This window comes from Raphanus sativus, chromosome 1 (genome assembly GCF_000801105.2).
Source record: "Raphanus sativus cultivar WK10039 chromosome 1, ASM80110v3, whole genome shotgun sequence".
Classification (NCBI taxonomy): Eukaryota; Viridiplantae; Streptophyta; class Magnoliopsida; order Brassicales; family Brassicaceae; genus Raphanus; species Raphanus sativus.
In genome coordinates, this window is record NC_079511.1 from 14,876,748 (window position 1) to 14,898,791 (window position 22,044).

The 22,044-nt window shown below is 30.0% G+C and overlaps 1 protein-coding gene and 2 long non-coding RNA genes across 5 annotated transcripts; 2 read left to right on the plus strand and 1 right to left on the minus strand.

The window, feature by feature from the left end:
* The first annotated feature begins 481 nt into the window (after positions 1-481).
* Positions 482-6,152, plus strand: LOC130495153 (uncharacterized). Of its 3 annotated transcripts, none has more exons than XR_008934423.1 (6): positions 482-965; positions 2,853-2,957; positions 3,155-3,227; positions 3,306-3,633; positions 5,260-5,330; positions 5,827-6,152. It is a non-coding gene; the product is annotated as an uncharacterized LOC130495153 (long non-coding RNA). The 3 variants fall into 3 exon arrangements; XR_008934422.1 differs by having other exon boundaries at positions 483-949; XR_008934421.1 differs by lacking the exon at positions 482-965 and having other exon boundaries at positions 2,779-2,957.
* Positions 3,640-5,819, minus strand: LOC108846324 (uncharacterized). The gene is made up of 6 exons (XM_018619550.2): positions 5,473-5,819; positions 5,127-5,391; positions 4,945-5,041; positions 4,737-4,861; positions 4,006-4,593; positions 3,640-3,917 (listed from the first exon to the last, which is right to left on the minus strand). The coding sequence occupies exons 1-5, from the start codon at positions 5,611-5,613 to the stop codon at positions 4,007-4,009; spliced, it is 1,215 nt and encodes a 404-aa protein (XP_018475052.1). The 5' UTR covers positions 5,614-5,819; the 3' UTR covers positions 3,640-3,917; position 4,006.
* Positions 6,153-7,026: 874 nt separating the features above from the next.
* On the plus strand, positions 7,027-11,920 carry LOC108857823 (uncharacterized). Its single transcript, XR_008934420.1, has 7 exons — positions 7,027-7,448; positions 7,547-7,876; positions 7,984-8,313; positions 8,436-8,496; positions 8,579-9,953; positions 10,323-10,423; positions 11,699-11,920. It is a non-coding gene; the product is annotated as an uncharacterized LOC108857823 (long non-coding RNA).
* Positions 11,921-22,044: the final 10,124 nt, after the last annotated feature.

Below are 22,044 nucleotides of genomic sequence, written 5' to 3' on the forward strand. Positions count from 1 at the left end.
AAAACAAAACAAAAGCATGAAATAAAAACTTTTCTATTCTTACATATTTAGTGTTTATCAAATTAATATGTCTTCGATTGAACACAACTCTGTTTGTTTAAAGATAAAAAAGTTATAAAAAATTTCAACTAATGGTTGTCTATCAAATTTATAATCTTTACTTAAATTTAGTTATTGTTAAAATAAAGCAAAAACATTAAAAAAGAAAGACTAAAAAATAAGAAGGCTCAATTGCAATAAATTGTTACTTAATTATAATTCAGGTGATTCAAGTGATTTGCAAATTATAATTATAGTTTAACTCATATAAAAAATAGATATTCATGCGTCGTTATAAATATATCCATATTTACATGTTCAGTTTAATCAGTTATGAATCAAACCATATCCAAATCCTACGTGATATTCTATTGTGAATTTGCACTCCATACACTTCACTTATTCCGTGACTAGGCATATACCAAAAGCAACTGTTATGGACTCTTCATAAAATTGTAAAGACTCTGATGCCCCTATGAAATTGCTTCTTCGTAGAGTTATAAAACGTGAGAACGAACTTCCCCGAACCTCCGCCGTCTCTTACACCGTCTTCTCCGAATTTTCTCCTCTTCTTCTCCGTCGCCAACCAGTTCTCCCTTGAATCTCAAACCTTCTCCGCCCAATCACCCATCGCCACGTCCTCCTCTTCGATCCACACCCTCTCCCTGCCTTCTTCCTTCTCTAAGAAATCAGTTTTAGTCCTCTCCGCCTTATCCACCGCGATCACGTAAGCCTCCGTCTACGCTCCCGATCACGACCAATCGGACGGCAACGGCAGCCCTAGCAGAAACAGCCGTCTCTACGACTCTATCGAGCACGCGGTTCAGAAATCCGGAGCCTCGCTAAGGAGAGTCGTCCACCACGCCAGGCAAACCGGCGTCGCCGCTTCCGTTCTGTGGCAGTCGCTCAGGTCGGTTCTCTCGTCGGTCAGTCACCGTAACCTTCCATAATCATTTTCTCCAAAAAGGCTTTTATGTATTTTCGACAACACCTCTATAACTTAGGGGTGGGCAAAAAACCCAAACCAAACCGAACCAAACTAACCAAACCGAAGTTAAACCGAACCAAACCAAACCGTGCTCTTTATGTAACCTAATTGGTTCACGTTTTATTCAACCCGAACGGTTTGGTTTGGTTTGGGTTTAAACCAAACCAAACCGAACCAAACCGATAATCCAATATATATATATATATATATTATATATATATGTATGTATTAACATATTGTAAATTTTAGTTAAATTTTTGTTTTTTATTTTTTCATAACTTCCATATCTTTAAAAAATTATAAATACGATTCAAATAATACTATTATATATAAATCATGTAGTATAAGTTTTTATATTCTCATTCTATCGTTTATGAGTTGATTATTTTTTAATAAAAGTATAAAACTGATGCCTTCATATTTTATAACTAACCCGAACTACACCGAACCAAACTAGACCATAATAGTGTAAACCGAACTAAATCTAAACCAAACCGAACTGAACTGAACCAAATTAAATCCAAACCGAACCCAAACCAAAGCTACTTTGGTTTTAATTGGTTTGAGTTTTATAAAACCCAAATTACCCAAACCAAACCGAACCTGAACATTTAGTATCTATAGTAAAATATTAAATTAACATAAATAATAAAGGACGGTATAGTATTCCTTTTAATTTGCCAATATTCAAATAACTATTGGCCCATGTTTATATTGTACCAGGTAGATCCTTAATTTATGGTTTGTTTTGGTATTTTGGGCTAAATAGCTCTATTCTATTTAACTTTGGCATTAGTATATTAATTTTACCTAAACATTTAGTATCTATAGTAAAATATTAAATTAACATAAATAATAAAGGACGGTATAGTATTCCTTTTAATTTGCCAATATTCAACAAAGTCGAATATAAATCTATTCATGAAAAAAAACACACACACATATTCAGTCTGTGCGTAATTAAAAGAAATATATGTTCTCTCGATGGCAAGAGAAAGAAAACTAATAGGGGAATCACACATTTGTTCACGATGTATAGCTTTGAGTGAAGTGGTTTAAAACCCTAAAAATGATGAAATTAACAAACTACCTATGATGAAACAAGTTTGGTATCTATGAAAAAAGATATCATGGTGTAATATTTATGGTATTGGCTTAATTAGGACAAAAATTTAGTATACAGACTGCAATTTCTCTAGCTTTAAAACCTAACTAGACCAGGACCCGCGCCCCCACGCGGGTGCTATATTTAAATTTGTTTAACGTAAATTCATTTTGTTATGTTTTTTGTACATTTTGGTTTTGAATGAAAAGTTTGTTTATGTAGATGTTTGATGATATTATTTTAATCCTTACATAGTATTATATATAGTTATATATTATGATATCATTTGATGTAACCGTAATATTGATATATTAACTTCATGTTTCTTTAATCTTTAATTGTATCTGGTTATAAATAGATAATATATAACATTTTTTTTTCAATACAAATAAACAACAAAAAGATTGTAAGATATATTTTAGTTCACTTTGTTTTATTTAAAGGTTTAATATCTGAATTGCCAAATATAAATTAATAAATGAATTATTTACAAATTGTTCTACACTAAATAATAAAGTTCTTGAATAATAGAATGGGCCTATACTATAATAAAATTTATGTGTCAATTAAAAAAAATAATTGGGCCGTGTAATATAATTTTTCAATCTCGAAAAGTTCAACTAATTAATCCGGGAAAAAAACGTTTTTTTGTCAAAACACTAAACTAATTTTCACTTTATCGTCGTCTCCGTCGCATCGTCTTCGATGTCTCTCCAATAGATCTCATCTTCTTCTCAAAATAACTCAAGAACCAAACCGAGGTTGTAAATCTGAAGACTCCCAAAGTCAAGATCACCCAATTGGAATTCATTTTTTGTATAACAGGTTAGATTCTCTAAATTCAGTATATTCAATTTTAAATCTGCATAAATTCTAGTGGTCATTCAAATCGTTCGAATCTATGTTATATATATCATCGGTGATGGTCAATTGGTGTCGCCGATGTAAACCAATCTTCGCGACTTCGACCAAACTCTTATTAATCAACGTTTGAATTCTGTTTTTTTGTAAATGTTTTTTAGAACTGTAATGGCTGATAATCGATTGGCGATCACATATGTAAAAAGATCTTCAAGCTCTCACCGAATGTAAAAGGTAAAGTCAATTTTAATTTGCAATTTTCTATACATCGAACTCGAATTAAATTATGACCAGATATTGGATTCGTTGCAGTGTACCAAAATGAAGGAGATTCCTAAGTTGTCATATTGTATAACATAGAAAGAGAGATTGCAACAAAAGAAGGAAGAGAGTTGAATGCTTGTCTTGCCAATCAGGTCGTGTAGCTTGCCCTTACGTAGTACTTATAAAAGCCAGAAATGCCATGTTTGAGTACAAATTTTTCAATCACTAACCAAACAAAATTAACACCTTGTGTTTGTATATTTTCATGTCGTCAATGTGTGTTTGAGAAGAATTGTTTGAGAGTTGGAGAAGAAAGCTCTGTAACCGGAGGATCACAATTACCAAACATCATGTCCAACATTGCGGTGAAACAAAGGTTAGTCTATTTAAAAAAAAAACAGAACTCTTAGCTTAGTTAAGAAAATAGAATCATCTAGGACTGTGGTAGATGTAGGTGAGATTGACATGGATTGTTTATTTTTTGCCTTTTGCTTGTTTGACTAATTTTTTGAATACTAAATTGATGGTGTTAGAAATAAAGTAATTTAAAACAGAGAAAATTAGAATTGTGTTGTTCATAAAGTAAACGAAAATATTACAAAAAACAACAAAATTCAAGACTGATGTAAGATAAACTTCACTTTCTGCATGAACTGACATCTGCAATAAGAAAAAAAAATATTCGGGGATAATAAATTACCTTAACACATTACACATGAAACATTTTTCTTATTTTCAAACCACATACCTTAAACTTCGCTTTCAAGGTTGTCGAAAATTTCTTTAAAAACTACATTCATAGTTTTCTTCTGAGGCTTTCCATCTTTTCCAAGAGCCAAAATTTTCAATCCTTTCTTTGAAGTCACTCTTGATATCGCAACATATAGTTGTCCATGGGAAAACACAGGCTTAGGTAAAAAAAGACCCACTTCGGAAAGAGATTGTCCTTCACTTTTGTTGATTGTAATAGCAAAGGCCACTGCCAAAGGTAGCTGCCTTCTGCGCATTTTAAAAGGCAATCGGGTGTCTGATGGTGTTATTGATAGTCTCGGAATATCTACAGTCTCTCCAACCTTTTCCCCAGTTATGATTCTGGCTTGAACCATAAAATCCATGACCTGAATAATCTGAAGCCTGGTTCCATTCATTAACCCTAATGTAGGATTAATATTCCTGAGAACCATTACGGGGCAGCCAACCTTCAGTCTTAGACTGTGATTTGGTAATCCTGAAACCTTAATGGTGTTTAGAAAATCAGGACCAAGAGCTTCGTCGTTAACTGAATTAATATCTGAAGGATCAATGCTGTCTGCGCTTATATAAACCTTCTCTACTCCTGAAACGCACAAAACAAACTTTGGTCAAAATTTGTTATTTGCATATTTCCTGAATTAAAAGAAATAGTGCTATTGTAAGCTTCGGTTTTAAAATATAATAATAATACCACAAAATACAGTAAAATACGGTAAATCTTTATACCTTTGTAGTAGCTAATTTTAGAAAACCTGATCAGACAAATAATTGGTTCCCCTTCATTATCTTCAATATGAGATTCAATAATCTCTGCGAATTTTCCCCACAGACAACACTCCACGTCATTCCCACTGAAGGGAGATGCACAAAAACTAAGAATCACAACCGATTATAGTTCTTATACATTATAAACAATAATAAAAATCTGAATTACTTTGTGTCACGTAGTCGGAAAACAACCCTCTTCCGATCTTCGTTCTTTACTTGAACAGTTTGTATACCACGCATATCAAAAATTTCGCCAAGAATATCTGCATCAAAAGATTAAGAAATAGTTTATATATCAGTGATTAAAAATGGACTAATTAATACAAAATTGAATAAGCTATATCGTACCAATGAGGAAGAATGGATTCATTTTCCCCTCGATTATATCTTCATAACTTGCAAGATCAAGAAAGTGATTGTTGTTCTGGAAATCACATTTTGATATCGCTGTATCACCACTGATTGTCATCTTGTACTGCAGGTTCGTTGGTCGATACTGCCCACCAGCCTGGGAGACGGTGAAGTTTTCAACAAATCGCCATTCTCCAATGGGTAAGGCTCTCTGAACTCGGAACATTTGACTTCTTTTGAATGAAGCATGAATCTTGCCACCCTGAGAGCATGATAAAGAATATATGAAAGTATGTTCAATAATATAACTTATAAATATATCAGTAAGAAAAGAGTTTCTTACTGTTTCATCTGCAAGGATGCACTCAAGTGTTTCTCCTCCGAAATTCTGTTTCCACGAATGAAGCATTTTCACGCGTACTCTCCACCCGGTTTTGTAAGGCTTGACATCCTTAAGCAGGTTACAGCTCGCATTGCTCGACATTTTGATAGTACCTTTTTTGGGAGGATGAGTTGAGAATAATGAAATGGTTGAATAGATCGATATCTATATATAGGGTGACGAAAATTGGTGAGCAAGTAAAATATTAAAAGGAAAATCTACATACTCATTAGATTGTTGATTTTATTGTTGAAAGATTTTTGGGAATATTCGTTTTTCTTATTCTTATTGATATATTCGTTAATGATGCAATAGGTAATTAACTATGGAGGAAATCGATGGATAAGGAAGGGATATAAGAGATTTGGCAATATATACCTTGGAGAAAAAGAAGGCGTGGGATGAAAGTTTGGTTCAGAAAAAGAAGGCAAGAATATATTATTTGCTGCAACCGAGAATATAGCTTACTCTTTCTACCGATATTTTCAATGTCGATGGACCAGAATTTGAAAGTTGGTTAGGATACATTGATAGATATCTAACCGCTTTTTTCAATGTCAATGGACCAAAATTTGGTTTGAATTATGGCAAAGCAAATTTACGAAAATGACATTAATGAAGACAGCAAATTAAACGTTTTATCTTGCTAACTCTATGTCCAAACAGCAAAAAAAAAATCACTGAATATTGCTAACCTTGTATCCAAACAACTGCTTAAAGTACTTCAACTTTAATAATATAGACTAGATTTTGACCCGCGCTTTCAAAGCGCGGGATTGTGTATTTTTCAAATATATTTTTAACATATTATATTTATATCATTTTTAGTAAATATTTTATGTTATATGTTTAGTAGTTGGTTTATTTAATGAGAATAATAAGTATTAATATATAAATGTAATAATATATAATCTGACTGTAATTATAATATATATACAGAACTATACACATCAATATATTTTTACTATTTATCATTGAGAAGTTTTGAAAGTATCGTTAAAATTTTAATTTGTATTATTATTTATATATATATATATATATATATATATATGTGTGTGTGTGTACATTAAACTAATATACGACTACAATTTTATAAATTTGTAATAATTAATAACTATATATGTAATCTTTAAAATTACAGATATAAAATATGTTTTTGTATAGTTTTGTAGTTCTAGTTTTTTTTTCTTGAGTGGTCATTATGTATATTTTTGGGTTGTAGTAGCTGGTTTGTGTTAGTTTTGTTAATTTATTTTTAAAGTGTAATAGGAAATCATATTCTCAGATTTGTTTAATGGGATATTGAAATTAATTTTCAATCTTATTTGTTCTAATGAATATTAAGGCCTGTTTACATATATAACTGGGCTTACAACAATGACCCAAAAGTTTTATAATATTTTTCTTCTGTTTAATAAAAAAGACAAAAAATTGTATGGTCCCTATTACTACAAAATGTCGGATAATGCAAAAAATAAAATGAAAAACTCTGCCGACACTTTTGTTTTCTCAGACAGAAAAAAATCAGATTAGGAAAGCGTCGACTGGATCTTTAACATAGATCGTGGCGATTGTTGAAAAGAAAAAAAAGAAAAAGTAACAAAAATAGCAATCCTTCTTCTTCCTCTTCTTCGCTCCTCCTCTCAGACGGAGGACCAGGTGAAGCGTGGACTCCTTTTGGATGTTGTAGTCGGCGAGATTGCGTCCATCCTCTAGCCGTTTCCCGGCGAAAAGGAGGCGCTGCTCCTCCGATGGGATCCCTTCTTTGTCTTCTATCTCGATTTGATGTTCTCGTATGTGTCAGAGGAACCGACCTGGACGGTTATCGTCTTCTCCGTTAGGGTTTTCATGAAGATCTGCGACGGGGAACAAACAGTAGAAACAGAAGAAAGAGAAAAAATCGAGATAGAATGTCTTGTTCATTTCTGTATTAAAAGGTAACTACCCAATTTTTTCCTTCGATCTGAGATATGCATGTTAAGTTTTGAATACCCGAATCAAGAAATCGAATGTGTTGTTGATTTTGTTTATTCAGATATCTTTGAGAAAGTGAAAAGAAGATTTGAAAGACAACGAAACGGTAAATGGAGACAGAAGCAGCGAGAAGTTAGATAAATTTATGGAACAGAGGATGGAAGGAGCAGAGAAGAAACAGAGACAGATGATGTCTTTGACGGAGAAACAGAAACAGAGACAGTTAAACAATGATAAAGGCATGAGGCAAAATCATGATTTAGTCATTGGTGCTATTGAAGATGTAGGGTAATATTCAAGAACTTGAAAGCCAGTAGGCCCAGTACATTGCACGGAAATCCGAAGGCTCTTTCAATATCATTCCCGTGTTGAACCCTCTCTCAAACTTCAGGTGTGATACCAATTTTTTTGTTTTATTTTTTGTGTTTCTCATCTGCAAGCTATTAGTTAACAAATAGTGGTGACATTTATTTTCTTTCACTTTTCCTAATGTTACAGAACAAAGCTGAGAGTTGAATAATGATGAAAGACATGACCCAAAATCAAACAAAAGCTTTCGAGTACACAGATAAGTCTCGTACTATGGATTTATTTGATTGAGTTAACAATGAGAAACAGTATATGTTTTACATTGTAGTGAGCTGACTTAATTAAGTATACAAATCATGTACAGGTGGTGCATTTAGGATTGCTTACATTGTGAGCACCAAGATAAACATCTTTTGGAAAGTCTGAGACAGCAGCTCCGAGAAGTTACATAAATAAAATCTACGGAACAGAGGATTGAAGGAGCAGAGAAGAAGCGATTCAGAGTCCTTCTCTTAAAGTGTTAGTAGTTTCTCATCATTTTCAGTTCATTTTCTCTCTCTCTCTCTGTGAATGTTTCTGTTCACTTTATCCTTGATAACTTGCTGTGTCTATGAATTGATGCTGGGAAACAATGGTTACAGGTCGTTCTTGTTGACAGCAGCCGTTTGCATGAGCAAGTTGAATGAGATAATGCTCAGTCAGGTATTTTAGTTAACTTCAGTTCCAAGGCTAAGTTTTATTCACGAATACGTACACTAATTTTAGAAACAGTGATATTTTGCAGGAACATCTTAAGCCTTCTGACATATCACAAAGAGTCCGAAGACGATGTGAATTCACAACTAACTACAGATTACATTCCTTTATGAAGTATCTATCTACAATAAACAGATAAGTTTCCGAACATTGCTTTATTTGTTTGGGTTATACATGAGAATAGGTATATGTTTTATACTTAGTGAGTTGACTTAATAGATACAATTCATGTACAGGTCTTCATTAAAAGAATTAGAGAAAGAAGCTTTATACATTTGAAGGACATGGGACACAGACATGACTGCCCAAAAATAGAAACCAATGTAAGTCAATTTTGAAAGCTTAAAATTGTAGTAATTAGGCTTCGCACTGAAACTGGTAGTAAAGTCAATTTTTGATGACTGTTGGTTGCAGTATACGTGTTTCCTAGTTTCGAGGCTTGAAATTTTGATGTGTAAACTTTGATTAGAGATGAAGCTGGCATCTGATTAGAGATGAAGCTGGTCATGTTATGTTTTGAAATATAAAAGTTTTGTAGAAGTTCAAATATGCTTGTTTGAAACAGTGACTGTTTGGTATTGAAATCACCCTTGATTTCAATCATTTTAATATTTTTAATATAAAATGCAAAAGTTTTGTCACATATAATAAAACATATTGCTAAGCAGATAAAAAACACAGACACATTCAAGTGCTTTATTATACAACATAGAGCACACATCTAGAGGATTACATAGTGAATGAAACAGATTACAACATATTGAACGTAAGCAACATTACAGAAAACATAGGAAAACCATTGATAAACCCTTCCATTTCTTATTTTTCACGAGTAACAAAGGAAAACCATTGATAAACCCTTTTGTAGTAGTAACACTCATCGCAAACTAAAGTTATGTCATCTTCGGGATGGCACATTCTACGTGGTCGAAGGTTAACCATCTCCGCATAGTCATCCTGAGTGAAACTACACGGAATTTCACTTAGGGAGTTCTTGATTCTCTCCCAGCTTTGATTGGACCTCGATGGTTTTTCCAACCATCGAAGTTTATCCAAGTAGATTCGCCCCTTCCAATAGTGACCACGAACCAGCATTAACAAACCGTAAAGGAACGTACCGTCATCGTTTTTCCCAATGGAAGCTTGTCGGAAATGACGGAGTCCTGCACGTTGCTCATTCTCTATGTGACGGAGTCCGCTCAGCAGTGCATTAGAAAATCTTGATTATCATGAAAGTGTTAGGATGTGTGATTGTACCTCTAAACTTTCCAAGTTTAGCAAATCTGAAAAGCAAAGTAATCATTTCATCGTCTTGATTGCATGCAGAATGGAGGATATCGCAGAGGTTTCCCCATACGCAGCATGGTATTCTTGAATCACTATGGCGCAAGTCAGAAGCCCAGGTTAGTTCGAATCTATACTTTATGGAATATTGGTTTTAGAAGTGACGGAAAACTTACTTGACGTCTCTTAGGATGAACTCCAATTTTTTTTTTGGTTCCCCCCAGAACACATAATGGTGTCGACATCACCACAATCTAAGACTTGACCAATCACATCTGTTTTTAAAATGAGTTATAAAATCTTAGGATCGAAAGCAAGTACATAAAAATATAATAGCTTGCAAAACTCGTATTTATTTACCAATTAGAAACTTTTCATCAAGTGTTCCGGATAGAACTATCTGGAAATCAATCAAGTTAAGATACAAATCATCATTCACGAAACTGGACCGAGTAACGACAGTAGATTGATTAAATACAATCTTGCAGGGGTTATTGGTTGTGCGGTAAGCTCCTCCTGCAGGCCTAACATGAAAGTTGCGGATGTTGCGCCACACTCCAACCAGAATATCACTGGCTTTACTCTCAATGTAAGTCTTTTTGCAAGTTGCATGAATTTTATGGCCCTTCCAATGATACAACAATAACCGAGAGTTCATAAAAGATAGATAAATAAACAAATAAAACATAAGATTGAAAAAAATGAATAAATTCTTACACTTTCATCAGCCAGAACGAATTCCATTGTTTCACCCCCTGGTTGAATGTTTTGTCTGTACGAATGTAGAACTTTGACATGAACCATCTTAGTAGTGTGCTTAGGTTTCAACTCGATGATGGGGATTTTTGATTCATTAGGTGATGAGAATGGTTTGATTGCGATTTTAGGAGGCATTTTTTGTTTGACAGTATGAGTTTGTGCCATGAAGACGTCGTTATTTATAATAGGAGGAGGGTTCGGTGGAGTGTTTAGGGTTTTAGAAAACTTGGAGAATAATCTATAGTTAATAGTATTTATTAATTCATTAATCGTAGTTATTGTAGTTACCTATATTATAGGCGTGAGTAGTTATTTCCAAACAAAATATAGAAACTGATTTAAAACGAAATATATATTGGCGAGATCTCATCATGGTTTTCTTTAAATATTTGGTTTTACATTGATTTCAAAGGTGATTATAGGCAAATCATAACTTCCACATTTAAAATCGATGCTTGGAAATCAATATTATTATTGGTACTTGCTAAAATATAGGAGTAGCTTAAATATGTTTTACTTATAGATTTGGTTTTACATTGATTTGAAACGTGATTTTAGGCAATAAATAACTTGCAGCTCTCGTTTGATATCTTTGAAATAGAGAAATCTATTTTATTATTGATACTTGCTAAAATGTAGGAGTAGCTTAAATATGTTTTACTTATAGATTTGGTTTTACATTGATTTGAAACATGATTTTAGGCAATAAATAACTTGCAGCTCTCGTTTGATATCTTTGAAATAGAGAAATCAATATTATTATTGATACTTGCTAAAATGTAGGAGTAGCTTAAATATGTTTTACTTATATATTTGGTTTTACATTGATTTGAAACGTGATTTTAGGCAATAAATATGAAGCAAATCGATTAAATGTCGCAATAGATCCTAAAATATAGGAGTACAATTAATTTAATTTTGGTATCTTGGTTTATGAAAATAGGAGTACATTTTTTTATATTTCGCTTTTATGATAATTGTTATGATAATGTAGGAAATAAATGGAAGAAATACATATATCTATATATATATCATCGTCTTATTATATTATGATAATGTATGTAGGAAATTTATATTTCGTTTTTACTAAAATGTTCCATTTTAGGTATAGGATTTGAAAAAGTTTTGCAAGACAAACATTTGAAGGAGAAGAGATTCAAGGTAAATGAGATGATATATTTGGTGATGGGCTGGGATTAGAATTAGTATGGGCTGGGGTATTTAATTGAATAAGCAGATGATATATTTTGTGATGGGCTTGTTTAGATTTCATTGGAATTATGTTTTGGGCTTTGTAAATGGACGATTTTTTTTTTAAAAAAAAAGAAAGGAAGGCAGTGGCATTTGGTCGTAAATAACTCAAAAAGTCAGTGGCAAAAAGCTATTAGGTATTTTACTTTAATAGTATAGATACCCATCTATTAGATTCCCAGTACACTAATTCGCTTACAATAATTAAATTTTGGTTGCTTGTGATAAAAGCAAATAGTTTTCACATGGAAAATTCGATGACAGATTTATATAAGTACCACTACGAGTCTACGATAACCAACCATTCAGATTCTTGTATTTCAAATATTTGATAATATACATCTTTCAATTTAATTTCAACTCTTGACTGCTCATATCAAATCAAATTATTCCAGTCCATTACTAGTTGTTAATTGACTATTGAAAACACAGCCCTATTGATTATTTTAAAAATGATTTTAACTGATATATAGTTATATCAATGGATACGTTTTCCGCAAGTTCTCATCGTTTTAATAAAAAATTGAATGTACTAACTACATCAACATTATACACCACGATTTGAGTTTTGCACATCTTTGAATTTTTAGTTATCAATCAATAGGGGTGACTATCATAGCTACTGACCAAAAGTATGATTGGTACGATTATGAAGCTTTAAAAATAAGTTTAGAACAAGTATATTTTGAAGACTTTATATATAGGGGACATGATTTTTTTTTATTGAGAAAGGCTTAGGGAATATGATTTTGTGTGTGTGTAATAAATAGAAATTGTTTTGTAAAGCAGTTGGATAGCAAAATTCATTGCTTTTTTAATAACATCACGATTACCATTATCATATATTGGATTCTAATACTTACAAATTAATATTACGCAACAAAATAAAAATTCAGTAAAAAAAAGACTTTAGTCAGTTTTTTCTGTTTTTTTTTGTCGTCGACTTTAGTCAGTTTAGTGGGTTTTTAATACATAATTTCATTTGGTTAACTATTTTTTCTTCTGAAATCATAATTATAAAATATAAAATCTGAAATTTTTATTATTGTAAAAGACTGTAAGTTACAATTTCCATATCTACAACCTCATATCTAATCTAACATATTTAGACTGTGACTTCAACCAATAAGACATGCATTTTAATATATAGAAAAATAAAATTCTTCTTGCACCAAAGAAAAAAATAATATTTCGGGAATTAAAAATGATTGTTAGGCAACGTCTTATTCAAAGTAAAATAGACCAACAGATTTCATTCTTTTGTGCGATCATACCTCACAAAGCAAACATTCTAGTAATGTTCTTTGAATTTTAATTTTTATACATAAGTTCATTCAACAAAAGATTTTGTTCCCATTGAATGGTGGCTCTTTTCAGGTGGAAAATTATCTTTCTTTGATTCTAAAGTATACAAGTTTTGAATTTGGTATCCTCTTAAATATAATAAGTAAACAACAATAATTTTTCCGAACATTATTCTTTATTATTTGGTTAATCTGTCTACATCATGATACATAAACTTCTTTTTCTCGCATAACTGTTTCACATCATGATAATTTACCTTCTGTTTGACATCACATTTTTCTTGGGACAACAGTTTAAAGGAAGGGAAATTGTGATAAAAATAACTATTATCCAGATAAAAATAATATGACCTCATCCCAACAATATTTTTCTAGAATTGAAAAAAACTATATTCCACCAATTTTATATAACTTTTTTCTATTTTATTTCTCCAATTTTGTATATCTTTTTTTTCCTATTTTATTTCCCATGATGAATTAAGCTCTTCCTCCAAAACAAATCGACCTGAATAAATAATATTATCTTCGTACTCCAATATTGGATTGCTTATATTTTTTTTTTTTTTGTCATCATATTGGATTGCTTATAAGATCCAAAAAAACATTGGATTGCTTATTAACATTTCAGTTTTGATTTTTCAAAAATAAAAAACATTTCAGTTTTGATTATGTAGAGTCTTGAATTATGTTGAACATGAATTTTTGTGAAGGATGGAAGATAAAGAGAACTTTGTCGTTCTACAGTTTTGTTTTGTGGATTTGTATTGGAGTACTGATTTATATGTTTTCACTTATTTGTGTTCCATATTGAGTAGGTTAGTCATTTTATAGGATTTTGGAGCTTTTGAGGTTACAATATGAACACAAGCTTCACTGAGAACTTTGATGATGAGGCAGTCTTGTGTTGTGTTGTTGAGAATGGCCAACCATTTGAATTTTAATGCAGCAAGACATATATTTTGAATCTGTGATTCGTTTTGTTGAATATGTGTTATGGTAATTAATCTCTCTGATCAACTTCTTCTCTCATTTTCCAAAGAAAAAACTTCTTCTCTCATTAGACATGACAATTGAGCTATAAAATCTGCTTTATTGCGTTATTACAAGAAAATATGTGATTTTGATGGAGAAATCTATCAGGACTATCTTGTCAAAAAAATTTTGTTGAAATTTTTTGGACGGACATTTTACCACCAAAGTCCAAACAAGTTTTTTCTGTGGAAAAGAGTAGTCATGAATTCATCTGTAATTTTAACAACAAACGTATAAGGGCATCTCCAACCCTACTCCATTTTCTACTCCAAACATCATTTTAGAGTAAAATCCTCTCCAACCCCACTTTATTTTTAACTCCAAAATGGAGTAATGGCTAGGATTACTTCATTTATGGAGTAATCTTACACATTACTCCATTTTGAAGTTGATTTTTTTTTTATTTATAAAATGATCCTTTAAACTTTTAATCTTTTTATTTCTTACTTAAATAATATTTTAAAATAATAAAATAACATAAAAACAAGATATTTCATTATTTAATAATTTGACACAAAATGCATAACATAATTAAAAAACATAAATAATATAAAATAAAAATAACATAAAATAAGTGATTTAATAATCTGGCAAATTGCTTGTGGATCCGTTAAGACCGGTGAAGTATTGCCCAAACTGAGAAGATTGAGAAAGAGCTTGTTGATCTTGTGACTCAGCATTTCGTTTTGATATTATTTGCACTTGTTGAGCTTGAATATACGCACGAACATTTGGATCTTGTATGGAACTCAAATCACAAAACAAAATTTTGTTTTCTTTATTCAGTGCATTATTTAGCTTTTGATTCTTCATATATTGCATTCTTTCTGCACTTGACTTCTTTAATTGTTTCAAGAGTTGTTTATTTCCTTCTTCCAAGGATTTTATAGCCGTTGATGCTTGATCATCAAGTTTTCTTTTCATTTTTGACTTTTTCACCCCACTTGGACGTTGAGAGGAAGATCCACTGATAATCTCGTCGTCATTGTCTAAATTTGAAGAAAATGAAGACAAATCTGGAGATACTTGTGTTGGAGAACTGATGACATGATCATTAGGAGTAATACATTTATGATTTCTTGTACTTTTTAATAATAAATGTTTAATTTAAATAAAATATATTTTAAGGTATTTTTGCAAATATAAAATAGTTGGGGTTAATTGGTAAACTTTTATAAGTATAAGATATTATTAACAATTATTAACTATTTTTGGATAAAAAATGGAGTAATACATTGGAGTAAAACCTTACTCCATTTTGGAGTTACACCATTTTAGAGTAAAATTTAGAGTAATACATTGGAGATGCTCATCATAGAAAAAACCCCAAAAGTGACAAGTAAGAAAAGTTACCAACGAAATCATGATCAAATTTTCCCACAGTCACACTCGTCGAGAATTTGTTTGGAACATTCCTGACAGATTTAGAGTCATCAGAAATATTTTTGATGGATATACTGTCGTCGGGTATATTTCCGATGAATTTCCATGTCTTCTCCCAGGCCCGACCCTGGGATAAAACCCATGAAGCAAAGACTTTGGGCGCCAAATAAATAAATATTTCAAGAGTACCAAATTTTTCAATATCTTCTTCAGTCTATTGAAGATTTTGTTACCTCTTCTGACAAGATTAATTAATTTCTTGTATAAGCATATCTAATCTATTAAAACTAAAATATAATTAGTATTTAAACTTTATTTTTGTTTAATATTTACTATCTCATGCCACTAGACATAAAATACAGTAGTTTTAAAACATTCCTAAATCAGAATAATTAAAATTAATGTTATTTAAATAAAATCAATACTATTAAAACTGAAGGGCCTTTTTTGAGATATCCTTGGAGTTTTGAAGTATTTACCATTTCATGCCATTGAATTATTTTTAAATTAAGCTTTTGATTAAATGTTTTTATTTTGTTTTAAAGTAAATGGCTTATATATCTATTTCGTGATTCTGTTCGCTATTTATGGTTCTTTATTTAAATTATCATTTGATATTATACTGTGTGTCTAAGTGGTTTAAACCTTTTAAACAGCGACAGCCATATTTATCCATTTCTTATACAATACTTATGCGGAAGAAATGAAGTTTATATTAAGATCATTGGTTTCCATCAAACATTACATGTTTATTTAGAAGCCAGAATTCTCTTCTGCACAGATTCAACATTTAGCAAACTAGGAATGGTTTATGTTATACAGACGAACCCTAAACCCAATTTGTAAATTAAATTCATGCCTTTATTTATTGATTTTAATTTATGGTGTAAATCTATCATCATTCCAATAAACAAATACTAAATACACATATATTTATTAGAACTCAATTGTATATTTATTAAAATAAAGAGATTAACAACTCTTAAACTGCCTCGCCAAATTGTTGGTCAAGCTTTTTTTCCAATGCAATTATATACACATTTATGTTTCAATATAAACGCCCACTGGTATAAAATCCTAACTATATTTTCAATTCTTATCTAAATGCAACAGCTTTAATCGTCCAAAACCAAAATCATAAATTGTTCCAACTAAATAGATCTCTCGAATCGTATATCCCTAGAATATTCTTGATTATTAACGGTTTTTATGTTTGCTATCCTAATAATTTACCATCGACCAGAAGTATATAAATAGCGAAGCAAACTCAGCAAATATAACCATTATTTATCTATGATTTTTTTACCGTGAGATACCACAAAATTCAAAGCTTGATATGCTCAAAAATGGTGTATATATAGACACTGGCTTACTTTTTCAAAATTAATCTGTTCAAACCAGGTTGGTGCATAAGACTGAAGATCCATCCACACTTAGAAGTCAATGTTCAGTTTGGTGAATCATTTCTAGCTGACGAGATGGTAAATTAATACACACCTTAAACAATTATATTTAAACATGTATGATTATTTTATACCATCTGAAGATGAATTGTTAATATTCTATATTTTTATGCAAGGTGTTAGAATTCACGCAACTGGTAGGAAAAGCAATCTGATTTATTTGGAGAGACACTGATATATGTTGGTCATGGAAGATAATTGAGAACTTCTCTTTGAGTTCAGCATCTGTCTACACGAACCAACCAATCATGTCTACAAAAATCTCTGTAAGTTCTAGGTCGTTCTTTTTAAACATCTTCCTTTCTGTTTTCTTTTTAACAAGTGAACGGTCATTTGTGACCCATAGAGATGATGGAGATAAATACATGGTTATAACTAATCAGTTTATTATGTAAATCTATTAATATATGGGTTAATAACAGCTCATTTAGTAATTTTATATAATTTATAGGAAAATTAAACCCAAATTATTTATAAGCTAGCGCAAATATAATGAAGGCCAAGTAATATAAAATTAAGAAGTCGTGGATCAAACATATATAAAGTTTTAACAGTTTTATTATTAGAAAATTATCTGATAATATTAGTTTCAGTTGAAAAAATATATTCTAAACTAATAATCTATATTTTAATTTAATAATCAAAAAAAAGATTTTCAAACTTTTCATTTAAACATATTCAGTTTAGTTGAAAAATAAATGTAAGCAAATCTAGATTTTGAAAACTTTGAAAATGGCGGATTGTATGTGCCAACATTTAAACATTTTTATATTTCAAAAACATTTTTAAATTAAATGGCAGAAAATCTAATATTTTAAAAATAAATAGGAGAAAAATCTAGATTGAGATCTTTGATACTAAACTTAAATATTTTTGGTTATGGAATTATCATTTGAAATTATCCAAAAAACAGAAACCACATCAAAATGGCAAAACCAAACTAAACTCAAAATTTTATTGAGTTCTAACATTGTTATCGAGATCTAACTAGAAACATAATAATCAAATTAAAATTAAATCTAAATTCATAAATAATTGAACGGTTCATATATATCTCTTGAATCGAAAAACTCAAAAATCACAACCAAACCGAAACCAAAAAAAGAAAAAAAAGAAATTGGGATCGAATCAAAACGGATGCTCAGGACTAAGCATATTAGTGACCAAATAGACGGGTTAATAAATTTGTCGACAAAAAATAATTTCGCGTTTTTAAGGACGGATCATAAATTTGGTTCAACTATTTAAAAAAATTGATTTGCCGATGCGCGTTATGAGTATTTTATTCGGGGTGGGTGCGGGTTGGTATATTTTGATTGCGGGTACCCGCCAACCCGAAAATTATTTAAAAAATAAAAGTAAAAAGCAAACACTTTTTAAAAATATGGTAATTTAAAAAAATAAATTTAAAATATATAAAATTTTATTATAAATATATTTTTATAATAATTAAATTAAATAATTATTTTTAAAAATTTATAATCCACGGATAACTGCAAAATTAAATGGGGCTGGTGCGGATGCAAATTATTTGTTTGTGGATTGTGCGGATCATATTTTTTGACTAAAACAAAATTGAAATCCGCGTGTTGGCGGGTTCAACCAGCAATCCAGCCCTAACCGAGCGTATACCATATAAATTTTTTTAATTTCTATTATTTAGTAAAATATATTTTAATTACCATTTACATACAAATATGATTACAAAAAATATATATATATAATCACAAAGAAAACACAAATATGAGAATTAAATTAAAACAAAAAATATACCCGCCCTTTAAAGGGCGGGTCAGAATCTAGTCTATACTATTAAAGCAGAATCCTTCTTAGGATTCTCCCCTTAATTTTTAAAGTTATTTACATTGTTATGCCATTTCCTTATTTGAATTTTTGAAATTAATTTTTAGCCAATAAATTCATTCAATCAAAAATAATTTTTTTAAAAACCAATCACATTGTAATAGGAATATAGTTAATACGATTATGCAAAATATGGTAACTGAATTTGCCTAATTATTAGGATAGTAACTATATTTCCATTTGAAAGTATTATGTGAAATACGATTCCTGAATATGCCATAAGGTTTTGGAAAAACTTTAACACATCAACGTGTTTTCCTAACTTCAGTATAAATACAAATTTTGAAACACTTTTTAGAAAAAAATACTCAGTATAAATACATATTCATCTATTTTTTATAAAAAACCACTACCATCAAATCATCTATGGCTTCTAATGTGCAAATCAGAAACTCTATGTTTTCTAAAATGAAAATTACGACTATTAATGATTTGAAGCTTTGGAAATCAAGTTGCTTCACACGTGGAAACAACACACTAAGTTTAGGTTATAATTAATGTATAGTTGACCTTTACACTAAATATAATAATTGTTAAAAATTTATTAAAGCAGTCTCATTCATAGATAATAATTTCAATATTTAAATTAAATAATCTGCAGAAATTTTGAATTCCTATAGAGGAATCATGTGTATATAAATATGACTTACATTATACAATAAAAAAATAATACTAATAAAGAAATTATAAATTTTAAAATCATATAAAAGATTAGATTATGATATAAATATATTGAACCAGAGACAAATATCATTTAATATAATTTTATACAAAGAATTATCTTTCGAATAAATTAAAAATACTACTACAAATCAACACAAAACACATCATATCATTCTTGCATGAAAATTTGAAACAATAAAAATTATTTCTAAATGTTAAAAATTCAAATTCTTATAAAAAAACTAATTCCGCACATTGCCTTTTCTAAAGTTATTTACAAAAAAATGTCATTGCTTTTTCTGGAGTTTTTTTAATTACTCACCACATATTTCTAAACCAATGACATTTTCCTATTTTTAAGCAAATCATAAATCCAACGCATTATTGAAGCCCATTGATTCTACTTTAAATACAAAACTAAGCCTATTGAGTATAATGTAAATTACCACTGTTTTTACTATCGTTTTTATTTTACCATCGATTTTTATTTTACCATTGATTTTTGTTGATCAAAATTTTGAAGAAAGCGTGAAAAAAATCATTTTCATGCACTATGTTGATGCAAACAGAAAATGAACTTCGCTCTGGACCAATTATTTAACAACACAAACATGATTAAACAAAAAATTTATCAAAAACAACTTTGTTGGAGACAAATGTGTAATGCAAAAATGTGTTTGGTAAAAAAAATATGTGAGAATTTATTTCTTTTGTCAAACAAATAGGTATTTATATTTTTGTATTTGGAGTAGCCATTGTATTTATATATTTTTAAACTGTATAGATATATGTAGCTATATAATGACATCTATTTATATTAATTATATAGAACTTTGTATTTATTACATTTTTGATGTGTGTTATTACTTTTTCCAATATATGTTTTATTTCTAAATGATTTTAACAATATATCCTATCCCGTTGTATCATTAATATTTTGATAAAAACACCAAGCATTATGACAACAAAATATTTAAATGATTGGTTGATTCAAAAAAATCTAATAATATTATTTTAGTTGTTTATATATATTCTAAATTAAAAATATTAAGCACTCTTACGTTTATGTCACAATAGTGGAACCTAATACAAATAAAATTTATTTTCAATATACACTAAGCCCATCATATTTTTTAAATGAAAATTTAAATGAAAATTTAAAATAATAAAAAAATTTACAAATAATAACATAGATTAGAAAGTTAAGAAATTACAAAAGAAATAATCCCGCGCTTTTAAAGCGCGGGTTAAAATCTAGTTATCAATTATTATTACTAAAAGAAATTGATTGTTTATTATGGAAACAACGATACGTTATCTTCTTCTTTTTAATCACTCGCTTCATCATGTACACTTTTCTCTCAACTTGCGATTTTTCTTTTGTCTGAATTATAGCTGAAAGAATCATACATCATACGATATGTGTATTTTGATATTTTCTCTTCTCTATACTTTTTTTTTTGTCGACCTCTTCGCTATACTTATACCTGCAAAAATAATGGTTTACATAGCATGACCACAATCTGAGTTATTTAATATTTAATTTAAAGTATAAATAAATCATATACTAGAAACAATACGTTACGTAATGTATTATCAAATAACTTAGCTTCAGATTACTGTTTTCATATATTTTACTAGACAACCGGATTTGAATTTTCATAAATGTTACAAATAAAGTTTTTTCAAACGTCAGTGTAACCAATTAAACAAATCTCTCACAAATATTAACAAACTATGGCAACAACATATTTGTAATTCTGTTACAAAAAAAAAAAAACACATTTGTAATTGATTATTAATTTGACCTAAAATAGGCGTAATATATAAATACATATAAATCATACAATAAAATATGAATTTATATCAGCACTGATCCAATCATAATTAGTACAACACAAATTCAATAAAAATATATAATATATAATATGATAAAATAATGAAATATGGTCAGAAAAATAAACTTAAATAGTACAAATGTAATCAATTTTTTTTATGAAATATATATATATATATACCGTAAAACAAACACCCGTGCGGACTCTAGTTAGACTGATTAAATGATATGTTATTAGATGCTAAACTTAATTAAACCAAACATAACAATTTTTTTGCTGTCATATCTTTTTTGGGTTTATGTTTGCTAAAATAGCTGTGAATCATTAGTTGTTTATCTTATATTGTTTCATTGTGATTGCTTACCTGAATAGAAACTCTAAGTCTAATGCCTTCATCATAACTGTAAAACCTCAAATCAATCAATCGAACAACTGTCTTTTTCACTGTTTTAGTTTACTTGCAATTTACTGTCTTTAAATCGTCAACCTAGCTTAGTTTAATAAGATCTTGTGTGTGCCTCAGCTCTCTGTGGATTCGATCCCTAAGTACTACAGCTTGACCTCTTTTGATGAGAGTAAAGTTGCTCTAGGATAATTTAAGCACATATCACTTCCCAGCCAGACTCCTAAAGTATGTTGGATCACTGAAGAATT

Coding starts and splice junctions, on each gene's coding strand:
- LOC108846324 (XM_018619550.2), bottom strand. CDS start 5,613: ATGTCGAGCAATGCGAGCTGTAACCTGCTTAAGGATGTCAAGCCTTAC. Junction 4,862..4,944: donor TTCCGACTACGTGACACAAA/GTAATTCAGATT, acceptor ATCTCCCTTCAG/TGGGAATGACGTGGAGTGTT. Junction 4,594..4,736: donor TAAAATTAGCTACTACAAAG/GTATAAAGATTT, acceptor TGTGCGTTTCAG/GAGTAGAGAAGGTTTATATA.